Raw genomic sequence first — 14,736 nt, forward strand, 5'->3', positions numbered from 1 at the left:
CAATATGCAGAAGGCAACTGGCTTATCTTTTTAGGTCAAATTGCTTAGCAGACACCTGGAGGGGGTGCCACCAGGGTATCGGAGGCTATACATACTATTCACCTGCACACGGGTCTTACTCACGTATCGATCTTATCCTTACTAGTATGCCCATCAGTTTTATATTCCAGATATATACCCTCTGCATGATCAGACAATGATGTGGTGCTCTCAGTTTCTAAACTTACTATACCCACTACCTCTTTATATCATTGGTGTTTCAACAAGGCAATTTTTCAGGATGCACTTGTAAAGAGCCAGATTGAGGAGCATATTAAGCAATACGTCCAGAACAACCGCCCCCCTGTGATGCCCACAAGGGATGACTGGGTTTCACATAAAAAGTACATTCAAGGCATACTGATAAGTTTAGCAGCCCACCGTAAAAAAGAAAGGAATAGGATGCAGCTTGAACTGGAAAAAAAGCAGTGATTGGAGCAAGCCAACCAATTGTCGCCATCTATGTATCTTTAAAGACCAATCTATGAGGCAGGAGAGGTGGGGAGCTTGCAGCACCGACTTGGGTTGTAACTGTTAGTTGACAATGGATAAAATTGCCAATTCTTTATTTTATCTTGATTAAAACTTCTTTAACAGCTTAAAGTCCATCATGATAGAAAGGATTTTTAGCACCTGCTAATAGGATATATCAGGATTTTTAACACCTGCTAATAGGATATATCAGAATTACCATAATTTCTAAAGATCCCTATATTCTCAATATCAAAATTTTAGTCCCCAGACAATGGATGACTTCATCTCTACCCTGCACCTCCCCACCCCTACCTAATCAGCTGCTTCAGATCTTAGAAACCCTATCATAGGTGAGGAGATCTCACTAACTATTAAAAATCGAAAAAGTCCCCAGGACCCGATGGCCTGTCAACACTTTATCAATTCTCCCACTTTCTGTTGCCCCATATTCTTTCCTATTGTAATGACATGATGAAAGGTGTGCAAATGTCCACCGAATTCTATCTCGCCCATGTAGTGGTAATCCCACTACATTGGGTAAAAAATTTACTTCTAAATTTTCACTTCAATAATGACCTGTAGAATTAACCAATTCCTCCCTTTGTTGATTAACGGAGACCAGGTGGGATCTATCGCTAGAAGGCAAGCTCCAAACAACATTAGGAGAGCTGTAAACATCATTTACATTATTTGGTCCAGAAAACTTGTACGTCTCTAATTACCCTTTCTTTAGACATAGAGAAAGTATTTGACTTTGGGATTGCCTTGGGACTTTCAGTATTAACTAAGTTTGGATTTCACCCAGCCCTTATCTCATCTTTAAAACTATTTTATGATACCCCAGGTGCCACCTCATTATGGAACAAGGAAATTGAGCAGATTGGATACTGCTGCGTTCATTGAAGCTGGGACCAGGGAAATTAGGATTGTCTTCATCTGTGTGAGCTGGACTTTTTAGCATGCTTTCTACATTTGTACTGAGCTCCATCCCCCCCCCCCCCCCCCCACCATTTCCTCTTCCCTGTGTCTTAATGTGATAATATTTGTTAAGTGTATTCTGTGTATTACTTTTACATTAAATTTTAAGGTCTGTACTATTAAATATAATGAATAATGTTCTATATGACACATTACACCCCTTCAGCCTTTTTCACATGTCAACCCCAAGGGTGTGTTGTAGCTGTGAGGGATTGTACAGCTTGTTTCATGTTTTAATAAAACTATTCAGAAACTAAAACCAAACCAGTATATCTATTCCAGAAAGAACAGAGGATACAGTCTGGGTAGGAGAGGAGTCAGCAGATGGCAGGGGTTGTAGTCAATGGACACTGGTTACCAGTAGGCCAGTGTGAAAAGTGGATTAAGACTTAAAGAGACATATTCAGTGCCACTTTTGCTATAAAGACTTAGAGAGATGAGAGTGGCACAAGTTCAGAAGGAAATGAGGGGGCCACAATATGATTTGCAGATGTGGGTCCACAATATGAGGATGAGGGTGATGGGCCAAAATATGAGAAAGGCAACATTATCAGAGAGAGATGAGATTGGGTAAAAATAGGAGGGAGAGATAAGGAGGCCACAATATGAGGGTGGGATGAGAGGGGTCCAATATCAGGGGTAGATGAGAGTGGCGAGGGGCCACAGTGGAGGAGTAGTTGGCGGTGGCACAGGTTGCTTTTAATAACAAGTACTACCTAATGCTGGAACTAAGCCTAAGAATGTACAGGTAATATTTCCATGTCGTATTTGGTGGGTCCCCAGAATCAATCGTGGGCCTAAGAACAGTACAAAGGTGACAAGGCCCAATTTCTTTCATTACTATATTAATATTTCCTCCCATCAGGACCTAATATGTAAACATACATTTAAATAATAAGTTGTAATATATAATAGAAAGGTACCTGAGCTCCAACATGACCAGTTTTAAGTTTCTGCAAATTGGTCCTTGTGCTATTGATAGTTCGGAGATTAATTTCTGATATCCTGTTTTTGTAGATTCTTCTGAGCTGCAATGCAAGGTCATTGTGTCTGGAATTAAAATATATATATATAGAATTGTTAATAGTATTTTGAAACATTGATATGAATCATCTGCTGATAAGATTAATAAATGACAGCATTAAATTTCATCAATAGCCCTTTCCCACCAGGACCTCTATAGAAGTAATTTCGGATCGCGGGTGCACCCGTGCCTCCCCGGGGTCTGGTGGCCGGCATCTCTCACCTTCCCCGGCTCCCACGGCGTCCTCTGCTGCTCCCGCTGCTCGGCGCGTGCGTCCTCGTCTCCTAGGGGGTGCGCGCGCGCCGGCTTGCTAAGATTTAAAGGGCCAGAGCGCCATTAATTGGCGCTGGCCATTTAGCTAATTCTATATAAGCATGCCTCTTCCTGCAAGCCCTTGCCGGATCTTTGTGCCTCACACCCTGAGAGAAAGCTATTCTGCGATTTGCCTGCGATTCCTGCATTCCTGTGTCTTCTGCGTTCCTGTGTCACCTGTGTTACCTGACCTCCTCCGTGTTCCTGTGTTACCTGACCTCCTCCGTGTTTCTGTGTTACCTGACCTCCTCCGTGTTCCTGTGTTACCTGACCTCCTCCGTGTTCCTGTGTTACCTGACCTCCTCCGTGTTCCTGTGTTACCTGACCTCCTCCGTGTTCCTGTGTTACCTGACCTCCTCCGTGTTCCTGTGTTACCTGACCTCCTCCGTGTTCCTGTGTTACCTGACCTCCTCCGTGTTCCTGTGTTACCTGACCTCCTCCGTGTTCCTGTTACCTGACCTCCTCCGTGTTCCTGTTACCTGACCTCCTCCGTGTTCCTGTTACCTGACCTCCTCCGTGTTCCTGTTACCTCACCTCCTCCGTGTTCCTGTGTTACCTGAGCTCCTCTGTGTTCCCGTGTACCAGTGTTCCTCCGTGCTGCTGTCCTGTGTGCTGTGTTCCCATACCTCCTGCTTGGACCTACTGTTGCTGACTCTGGACCGGACTCTGACATTGCACCTCTGCCGCCTGCCCTGACCTTGTGCCTGGACTTCGACCACGAGATTGTCTACTGTCTCTGTACTTCTACCTTGGCTGTCACTGCAGACATGTCACGCCTGAGGAACGACCTGGTGGTACCACGCCGCAGCTTGTCTAATCCGCCTTGCGGCGGGCTCTGGTGAAAACCGGGTACCACTTAGACTCCGGTCCCAGGTAGTGTCTTGTGTCATCGTCTGCAGTGGTCCAGAGGATCCACACCTGCAAGCCTGACAGTAAGATCTGGCCATGGATCCCGCCGAAGTTCCATCTCCTAGCAAGCCAGACCTCGCTACTATTGTGATCCACCAGTCCCGGCAGATTGCTGCTCAGCGAGATCAGCTGGAGCACGTCACCGCTATGCTGCAACAACCGTTAGCCAACCAGCAACAGGTTCCTGAGGCTGCTTCAACGACTCCGTTACCGACTAATCTGCCTGCCGTTGAACCGGTGAATGCGGTTGTCCATGCCCAGCAAGTACGATGGCGATCCTAAGATGTGCAGGAGCTTTATTACTCAGTGCTCCTTGCACATAGAACTTATGCCGACTCAATTCTTTTCGGAGTGATCCAAGGTGGCATTTATGATCAGCTTTCTCTCCGGGAAAGCCCTGGCCTGGGCTACTCCTCTCTGGGATAGGAATGACCCAGTTGCAGCATCTCTGGCAGCCTTCTTATCTGAATTCCGGTCCGTATTTGAAGAACCGGCTCGGGCCTCCTCCGCTGAGTCTGCCTTATTGAATTTGCGTCAGGGGAATTCCCCCGCGGGAGAATATGCGGTCCAGTTCCGTACCTTAGCGTTGGAACTTTCCTGGAACGATGCGGCCTTGTCTGCAGCTTTCAAGAAGGGCCTATCCTCTCAAGTCAAGGACGCTCTTGCCGCTCGTGACCTGCCATCTTCCCTGAGTGGTCTAATCTCCCTTGCCACCAGGATTCATGTGCGTTTTAGGGAGCATGCCGAAGAGTCACGTTTTGAGCAACTTCCAGTCCACGGTGTCTTCCTCATCTAGCTCCAGCTTTCCAAAGACCTTTCCAGCTTCCAGTCTTACAACCTGCTGAGGAGTCTATGGAGGTGGACAGGGCCAGGAAACGCCAGCACCTAGGGTTCTTGAGAGAAGCGTCCCCCTGCTTTTCCATGCCTGTTGATTCCAGTGCTTCTCCGCGTTGGCTCCGGTAACCAGACTCAGGTCTCAGCTTTCTTAGACTCCGGCTCCGCTGGGAATTTCATGGATGCTGCATTGGCCTCCCGGTACCAAATTCCAGTGGTTCTACTTGACAAACCACTGGTTATTTCTTCGGTTAGTGGACAAGTCCTTTCAGACCCTGTACAGTACCACACGGAGCCGATAACCATGCAAGTCGGTGCTCTGCATAAGGAGAGTCTGTCCTTCCTGGTTCTGCCACGCTCTACCTCGTCCCTCCTGCTGGGTCTTCCATGGTTGCAGTGCCACGCACCCGTCCTTAATTGGAAGATGGGAGAAGTTCTCCATTGGGGCCCGGACTGTCAGTCTCGTTGCCTAGAAGTTCCTCACACAGTATCTGTCTTTCCAACTATCCGGGTTGACAAGCCTCTGAAGAATCTTCCAGCATGCTACCGAGACTACGCCGATGTTTTTTCTGAAAAACAAGCGGAGGTTCTGCCTCCACACCGCCCCTATGACTGTCCCATTGACCTGCTGTATGTCTCCTCCACAAGAACGAGTATACCCGTTGTCGGTGCCTGAGACTTCTCCCACTGGTATTGACTTCTTCTTTGTATCCAAGAAGGATGGCTCCCTCCGTCCGTGTATAGATTACCGCGGTCTCAATAAAGTCACGGTGAAAAACCGCTACCCGTTACCTCATCACCGAACTCTTTGACCGACTGCGGGGTGCCAACATTTTCACCAAGCTGGATCTGCGAGGGGCATACAACCTCATCCGTATTCGGGAAGGCGATGAGTGGAAGACAGCTTTCAATACCCGTGACGGACATTTTGAGTATCTGGTAATGCCCTTTGGACTCTGCAATGCTCCAGCAATTTTTCAAGAATTTGTTAATGACTTCTTCAGAGACTTTATGCTTGTGTCATAGTCTACCTGGATGACATTTTGGTGTTTTCCCCAGATTTTCAGTCTCACCCGATCCATGTCCGACAGGTCTAACCGTTTATATGCCAAACTTGAGAAATGCTTATTTCACCAGAGTAGTCTTCCGTTTCTGGGATATGTCATTTCTGATAAAGGCCTTCAAATGGATCCTTCCAAGTTGGAAGCAGAACTTCAGTGGCCTTGCCCAGTGGGATTACGTGCCATACAGAGATTTTTGGGCTTTGCCAACTATTATCAACAATTTATTCCCCACTTCTCCTCCTATTGTGGCATTGACTAAGAAGAATGCTAATCCGAGACAATGGCCTCCGGCTGCTGAAGATGCCTTCACTAGGTTGAAGTCTGCTTTTGCCTCTGCGCCTGTACTCACAAGGCCTGACACGGAAAAGCCTTTCCAGTTAGAAGTTGATGCTTCATCCGTTGGTGCCGGGTCCGTCCTTACCCAGAAGGGGCCCAAGGGTCGTACCTACACCTACGTTTTCTTCTCAAAGACATTCATACCTGCCGAAAGGAATTATTCCATTGGAGATCGGGAACTCTTGGCCATAAAGCTAGCTTTGGAGGAATGGTGCTATCTTCTGGCAGGAGCTCGTCATCCGGTGCATATTTATACCGACCACAAGAATCTCCTGTATCTCCAGACTGCTCAGCGTCTAAATCCTCGTCAGGCTCGTTGGTCTCTTTTCTTCTCCCAATTAGATTTTCTCATACACTTCTGCCCTGCAGAGAAGAACATTAAGGCCGATGCTCTTTCTCGTGCTTAAGATGTGGTTGGTGAAGATCCTGCTCCTAGTCATATTGTACCTCCGGAACGGCTGGTTCTTGCTGCTCCAGTAGACCTGCGGCAGCTTCCACCAGGCAAGACGTATTTTTGACCTGCCCTACGTAGGAGAATTCTGACTTGGGGACATTGATCTCGTGTGGCTGGACACCCTGGAGTACAGTGTCAATAGCCCTCATCTCCCGTTACTACTGGTGGCCAGACCTGACCAAAGATGTGCGAGATTTCGTGGGCTCCTGCATTTCCTGTGCTCGTAACAAGCCATCACGCCTCAAACCTGCTGGTCTCCTGATGCCGTTGCCGATACCCAGCAGCCCGTGGACTCACGTGGCCATGGACTTTATTACAGACCTTCCACCATCCTCTGGGAATACTGTCATCTGGGTGGTAACCGACCGGGTCTCAAAAATGTCCCATTTTGTTCCATTGCCTGGTCTGCCGTCTGCTCTGCGCCTCGCCAGCCTATTCTTCATCCACATCTTTCGGCTTCATGGACTTCCAATGCACATCGTTTCGGATCGAGGGGTTCAGATTGTCTCTCGCTTCTGGCGATCTCTGTGTAACCAGCTAAAGGTCTTTTGGATACCATCCGCAGTCTAATGGACAGGTAGAGAGAGTCAACCAAACTCTAGGCTGCTACCTTCGCCATTTAGTCTCGGCCCGCCAAGACAACTGGTCTGCTTTATTGCCATGGGCGGAGTTCTCATACAATTCTCTGAACTCTGAAACTTCTGGTGGTTCTCCCTTCTTCATCGTTTATGGACAATATCCACGTCCTCCTCTTCCACCGTCTATGCCCACGGAAGTTCCTGCAGTTAATGAGTTGATACACGATCTGAAGACCATCGGGGAGCAGACTTGCCTTTCACTGCGGCAGGCTTCCACCTGTACCAAGCTCCAGGCTGACAAGAAACACAGGCCTCCTCCCATCTTCTCTCCAGGGGATATAGTGTGGCTGTCCTCAAAATATGTTTGATTAAAGATTCCCAGCTACAAGCTTGGTCTTCGCTATCTGGGTCCATTTGAGGTGCTGAAGCGTATCAACCCCGTGGCCTACAAGCTCCGCCTTCCTCCATCCATGCGGATCGCAAACTCCTTCCATGTCTCCCTCCTGAAGCCAGTCATCTTGAACCGCTTCTCCCAACAATCCCCTCCTCCTGCTCCTGAAGCGGATTCCCCAGATGTTTATGAAGTGAAGGATGTTCTGGACATGAAGATCGTGAGGGGTAAGCGGTTCTTTCTTGTAGAATGGAAGGGGTTCGGGCCTGAGGAGATATCTTGGGAGCCCAAAGAAAACATTTTGGATCGGACTCTCCTCCAGAGATTTCTTGGGTCCAAGAAGAAGAGGGGGAGGCCAAAGAGGGGGGTACTGTCACGGGTGCTCCCGCGATTCCTGTCTCGGCGGCGCCTACTCGCCAAGATTGAAAGGGCCAGTGTGCCATTAATTGGCGCTGGCCATTTAGCTAATTCTATATAAGCCTGCCTCTTTCTGCAATCTTTGTCCCTCACAGCCTGAGAGAAAGCTTTTCTGCGATTTGCCTGCGATTCCTGTGTCTCCTGTGTTACCTGACCTCCTCCGTGTTCCTGTGTTACCTGAGCTCCTCCGTGTTCCCGTGTACCGGTGTTCCTCCGTGCTGCTGTCCTGTGTGCTGTGTTCTCCCGTACCCCCTTGCTTGGACCTCTTGTTGCTGACTCTGGACCGGACTCTGACGTTGCACCTCTGCCGCCTGCCCTGACCTTGTGCCTGGACTTCGACCACGAGATTGTCTACTGTCTCTGTACTTCTACCTTGGCTGTCACTGCAGACAAGTCATGCCTGAGGAACGACCTGGTGGTACCACGCCGCAGCTTGTCTAACCCGCCTTGCGGCGGGCTCGGGTACCACTTAGACTCCGGTCCCAGGTAGTGGCTTGTGTCATCGTCTGCAGTGGTCCAGAGGATCCACACCTGCAAGCCTGACACATTATATATACACTGTGTAAAAAAAATACACTCTATAAAATTCAATCTATGTGGTAACTAACACATTGGGGCACGTTTACTAAGGGTCACACTGTGCACTTTTGTCACAAGGTTAGTATGGATGGCTCATTTTTGCTCAGGACTATATCTACGAGAAGCGCTGAATGGCAGGAAGAAATAGCGTAGGTGTTCCCCGAGGGCATCACAACTACAGATGGATCCATACTAACCTTTTTGGCACAAATTCTTATCCGTAGTTGTAGTTTTAACAGTAGGAACCAGATTTTAAGTCACTGCAGTTGCATTTTTATTAAAGATCATTTTGAATAACATCTAAAACAATGTTTATTACATTTTGTTTTTAATTTGCTAATTAATCATTCTGTTATATCTTACCTGTCCATCTGTACCAATCCAGCTTTTTTCATTGTCGGAAATGAAGTCATCAGTCATTGTTGGAGGTAAGCCTTTATAATGTAGTATTCTTATCATATTGTTAGGAACCAGATGAAGCGATCCGCAAGAGCGCAAAACGCGTTGTTCTATATGAATATTTTAATATATGGAAATAAAACTACCTTTTAAGAAAAAGTTTTAAGAATTGGAGTCATCCAGCACCGGTCCAAAAACGGTCAAAGTCAAGTCCAACGGACAAATCCAGGATTCTTCACTTGTGTCAAGTTCTTCATATCCCGGGGTAGGAACTACCGCAAGAACATTGGCAGCAGGAGGACAAGGAACTAAAGATATACGACTACGGGTGTTGTGCCTCATTGCACAACCTTGTCAGGCTAGTAGCTTCATGCATCGCTACTAACCACCTCACTTTTTAATATATTACACTACAGGAGCGCCCTTTTTCTCTCCCCTTATTTCTTTCTATAAAAATTTACAGAGGAGAGGGTGTGACACCTCCACTACTCCTGAATATGTGGTGGAGGTGGTACTGTGCACCACGCTCCACTGAGCAGATACATCCTGCTGCGCAGCTCACATTTGAGCTGACGGCTCCAGAGCCATGGCAAAAATTTTTTTTGCCATCTTCTGACGCTAATAACTTTTTCATACTTTGTGGTAAATGAGCGTTTTCATTGCTACCATTTTGAGGACTGTGTGACATTTTGATAATTTATTGCATTTTTTATGTCATGTAAAAAGGTGTAAAAGTCGCGTTTTGGACATTTGGGCACCATTTGCTGTTCCGGAGGTCACCGCCAGCGGTCACCGTTTTAATATTTTGATAGATCGGGCATATAGATAGATACAGTGTACATCTAGCGGCCATATATACAGCTTTCATAGGCCTACAATGGGTGCACGAATCAGTATGGAGCGGTCCATACACGGGCAAAAGATAGAACATGTCCTATATTTCCCCGTGTTACTGTGCCGTGCGCCTCTATGTACCTCTATGGATAGGGGAGGGGTCAACCCTCCTCCTCTCCAATACACTGAACTTATATCCGCCCGGCTAGGGCCCGGCAGACATACGTTCGTGTAAATGCGCCCCTAATCTGCTTTTTTCAAGTCAGATAGCATTCCTTCCCATCCACTCCGGACGTGACCTTAAGCGATTCCCTCGTGTTGTACCGGCTGTACAACCACAATAGGTGAGCATATTTCCATTTTCAAGAATAACCCATCGCAATTACTTATTCGGATTCACACATGTGGCGCTTCTATTGTGTCTCCTGTTTCCCCTTCTGACCTATCCCATCTATTCTATGCAGCATGGCCTACCTGCTGTTTATATCTACATATGTGACAGTGCGGTACTTGGGAAAACTTTAGATTCTGGGACACAGATTTAGGCTACATTCACACGATGTATGCCCGCCGTACCGTAGTACAGCGGGCATACATCGGCGCTGTGGAGAGGAGCAGGGGATGAGCGCTGCTCACCCCCGCCCCTCTCCATAGGAAGATACAGAGCAGAGCGCCATATCACGGGAAGAGATAGGACATGTGAGCCCATAGAAGTGTATGGGGGACGTATATCGGCCGTACATACGTCGGCCGTATATACGTCCCCCATACATGCGTGTGAATGTAGCCTTAGGCTCAATGCTTGCGGCCTGTGATAACAGGCGTATATGTCAGCCAATTTTTTTGCAATATAATTTTTTCTATATGTATTATTGTTATTAGAATTATTATTTATTTATAGAGCACCATTAATTTCATGGTGCTGTACAATCAGTTCGGTTCCCATACATTACATTAAGACAAAATACAAGTACAAAATAGAAAACTACAGTGGTCAGGAGACCAGTAGGAGGGCTCACAATATATATATATGTATCTCTATCTCTATATACATACTCACTGGCCACTTTATTAGGTACACCTGTCCAACTGCTCGTTAACACTTAATTTCTAATCAGCCAATCACATGGCGGCAACTTGGTCAAGACTATCTCCTGCAGTTCAAACCGAGCATCAGTATGGAGAAGAAAGGTGATTTGAGTGCCTTTGAACGTGGCCTGGTTGTTGGTGCCAGAAGGGCTGGTCTGAGTATTTCCGAAACTGCTGATCTACTGGGATTTTCACGACCATCTCTAGGGTTTACAGAGAATGGTCCGAAAAAGAAAAAACATCCAGTGAGCGGCAGTTCTGTGGGCGGAAATGTCTTGTTGATGCCAGAGGTCAGAGGAGAATGGGCAGACTGGTTCGAGCTGATAGAAAGGCAACAGTGACTCAAATCGCCACCCGTTACAACCAAGGTAGGCAGAAGAGCATCTCTGAATGCACAGTATGTCAAACTTTGAGGCAGATGGGCTACAGGAGCAGAAGACCACCGGGTGCCACTCCTTTCAGCTGAGAACAGGAAACTGAGGCTACAATTTGCACAAGCTCATCGAAATTGGACAGTAGAAGATTGGAAAAACGTTGCCTGGTCTGATGAGTCTCGATTTCTGCTGCGACATTCGGATGGTAGGGTCAGAATTTGGCGTCAACAACATGAAAGCATGGATCCATCCTGCCTTGTATCAACGGTTCAGGCTGGTGGTGGTGGTGTCATGGTGTGTTGAATATTTTCTTGGCACTCTTTGGGCCCCTTTGTACCAATTGAGCATCGTTGCAACGCCACAGCCTACATGAGTATTGTTGCTGACCATGTCCATCCCTTTATGACCACAATGTACCCAACATCTGATGGCTACTTTCATCAGGATAATGCGCCATGTCATAAAGCTGGAATCATCTCAGACTGGTTTCTTGAACATGACAATGAGTTCACTGTACTCAAATGGCCTTCACAGTCACCAGATCTCAATCTATTAGAGCATCTTTGGGATGTGGTGGAACGGGAGATTCTCATCATGGATGTGCAGCCGACAAATCTGCGGCAACTGTGTGATGCCATCATGCCAATATGGACCAAAATCTCTGAGGAATGCTTCCAGCACCTTGTTGAATCTATGCCACGAAGAATTGAGGCAGTTCTGAAGGCAAAAGGGGGTCCAACCCGTCACTAGCATGGTGTACCTAATAAAGTGGCCGGTGAGTGTGTAATATATATATGTATATATATATATATATATTGTAAAGGAGATATTAATCATGAATGTATAAGATTAGTTTAACTACTGGGTATTTGCAAACTTTGTTTAAATATATGACGATTAGCATCTATTGAAGTGTCCAGGCAGCTTTTATGACATCCTGGAGCTTTTACAGCCTGATAACCTCTGAACTGAAGACTGGTCAGTTCACACTCCAAAGGACAGACTGTTTAAATATTCCTGGAATGACCCTGTGGACTAATAAATGAATGGGAGGATCTGAATCCTGAACTAAGCAGACATCTTATAAAACAATAGGAGATACAGGAAATCGTATTCACATTTTGGGGGCTGCTTGACAAGCTGAGTGTGTTCCTTATTTCTCCCACCTCCAGGAAATCCGGATTTACTTTAAGTTGTAAGTTTCTGTTATTTCTCTCCCTTTTTATTTTATAACTGTTTTGCTGTGTTGTGTGTCATTTTATTATGTAATTCTTTTAACATTTTTTTTATGCAACTTTTTGTAATTAAAGCTTTTCACTTTAATTTTGGTCCCTGTATGCTCTGCGAACTCATAGCCTTGTAAAGTTTGGTTAGCTGTGTGACTGCTAGAGTGCTGAGTGTGCATGTGTAACAAGGTGACTGCTTGAGAGCAAGAGTTGACCTAGATTGGGATACTTATTGGTCCCAGTATAAATGCAATAAGTGGTGGCAGTGCTGGAGCTGTACGAGGTGTGATTTATGCTCGATTTGTGTCCTGAGGAAAGGTGAGCGCAAGTTTCAGTAGGCTAAATTTACCTGTACAGTTGCACCCCATGTCACGTGACGAGGCGGCGGCGTCCTCGCCGTGACAAATTGGTGGCAGCAGTGGCATAATAAATTCATTTTTGTCAGATCATTAAGTGTTGGGATTAAGTAACTAACCCCTGCACTAGTGGAATCCTTGCGAGGAGTACCTTAGTTTTACACAGACCAAATCAGTGCTGTTCTAAGACACACGTGCAAACAGTTATTCTTCCCTGTTTTTCTTTTGTACCTTTTATGTGGCAAAGGTTGCAGTGATGGCAACCATCTACAAGAGACAGAGCAAGGAGGCTCTAGTACACGTCTGTGAGCAGAGAGGTATCGATGCGGCTGACAAGTCCAAAGAGCTGCTGGTTTGTGCTTTGATGGAGCAAGATGCAGAGTAAGGATCTGGCACGGCTCAAGGGAGCCAAGATATGGACATTAATGTGGGAAGAGTTTCCCATGAGGCTACCCACAGCAGGAGCCCTCAGGTAGGCATGGATGTGTCTCTACAAATGGCCCTACATCAGCTAGGTGAATGTGATCCTAGCCTGCGCCTGCAGCTTATCCTTCAATGTAATCAAGCGGCCACAGAGTGAGAGAAGGAGAGATCGGCTGAAGAGAGAGAGGAGAGAGCAGTCGCAGTGCGAGAGCGGCAGGCTGATAGAGAATTCAAGCTGGAAATGGCGCGTGTTGAACGGTGTATCAATTCTGTGCAACCCCAATCCCAGGATGTAAACCCCAAAAGACCTCATCAAGAACATTTTCCAGTACTGGACAAGGATGGGGTCGTTTGAGAAGACCTGCAGACAATACCATCTGCCCCGAGAGCAGTGGGCACAGTATTTAAGCCCAGGGCTAAGAGGCAAAGCCCTGGAAGTATTTGCTGACCTTCCTCTTGAGCTTGATGAGGACTATGATGCTATAAAAGTTGCTTTGATTAAAAAGTACAACTTAACTCCAGAGGTGTACCGCAAGAAGTTCCGGAGCGTAAAGCGAGAACCAACTGACAGCTATGCTGATACAGTAGGCAACTTACAGACTACCTTTCTACAGTGGACCCGAGGACTTTCTGTCCACAGCCGTGAGGACCTGGAGGATCTCATGTTAAAAGATCAGTTTCTGTGCATTTGTCCTGTGGATGTACGACAGTTTGTTTTTGACAAACTGCGGATGAAGCTGTGCAGATTGCAGACTCCTGCAAAACGGATGCCCGAAGCCAAGAGGGAAACATCCCCCCAAAGGTCCACCAGCTGGAAGGAGAAACAAGCCAGGACACTCTCACAGCCTTCTGTCTCCAAAGTGGGTGGGCACAGGAGTGGCCAGGGGAGATATTACTTGGCCTTATAGACAGAACAAAGGACCAGATGGTTGATGTGCCCAGGTAATCACATCTTATGAGAATGGTTTTTATGATACTGAACTTCTGCAATGTATTGTTGGTAACTGGCTTGGGTAATTTTAAAATGGCGTGGGTCATTTTAAATTTGCACAATCTTGAAAGGGGTAGGTGTCAAGGAGATATCAATCGTGAATGAATAAGATTGGTTTAACTATTGGGTAATTGCAAACTTTGTTTAAATATATGACAGTTAGCATCTATTGAAGTGTCCAGGCAGCTTTTATGACATCCTGGAGGACCATCCTTGGGAGACCCCAAAGGACATTTGGTTTAAATATTTTAAACATTCCTGTTTAAATATTCCTGGACTCTCCCCCTCATTAAAACTTTTCCCAATTCTGAATGACCCTGTGGACTAATTAATGAATGTGAGGTTCTGAAACCTGAACTAAGCAGACATCTTATAAAACAATGGTGTCCTGAGGGAAAGGTGAGCGCAAGTTTGAGTAGGCTAAATTAACCCAATCCATACAATTGCACCCCACATCGCGTGACGAGGCAACGGCCTCACCGTGACATATATGTGCACCAGGTAGTATCTATCAAATCAGGCATGATGTCTAGGTGCAATAAGCTGCCCTGCAATTCTGATCCTGATGCCAGTGCTAAATTTCCAGCTTATGTACGATAGGTGATAGGTCGAATGATCCATCCTGATGCACATGCTATTTTGCAGACAGTCAGTG

The 14,736-nt window shown here is 46.5% G+C and overlaps 1 protein-coding gene across 1 annotated transcript in view; it reads right to left on the reverse strand.

The window, feature by feature from the left end:
• LOC140070825 (dipeptidase 2-like) overlaps positions 1-14,736 on the reverse strand; it is a 755,511-nt gene that overhangs the window by 600,008 nt on the left and 140,767 nt on the right. Inside the window, exon 4 of the mRNA XM_072117775.1 lies at positions 2,415-2,541. Coding sequence (XP_071973876.1) covers positions 2,415-2,541 — 127 coding nt within the window. The remainder of the gene's footprint in view (positions 1-2,414; positions 2,542-14,736) is intronic.

This window comes from Engystomops pustulosus, chromosome 7, assembly GCF_040894005.1.
Source record: "Engystomops pustulosus chromosome 7, aEngPut4.maternal, whole genome shotgun sequence".
NCBI classification, from domain to species: domain Eukaryota; kingdom Metazoa; phylum Chordata; class Amphibia; order Anura; family Leptodactylidae; genus Engystomops; species Engystomops pustulosus.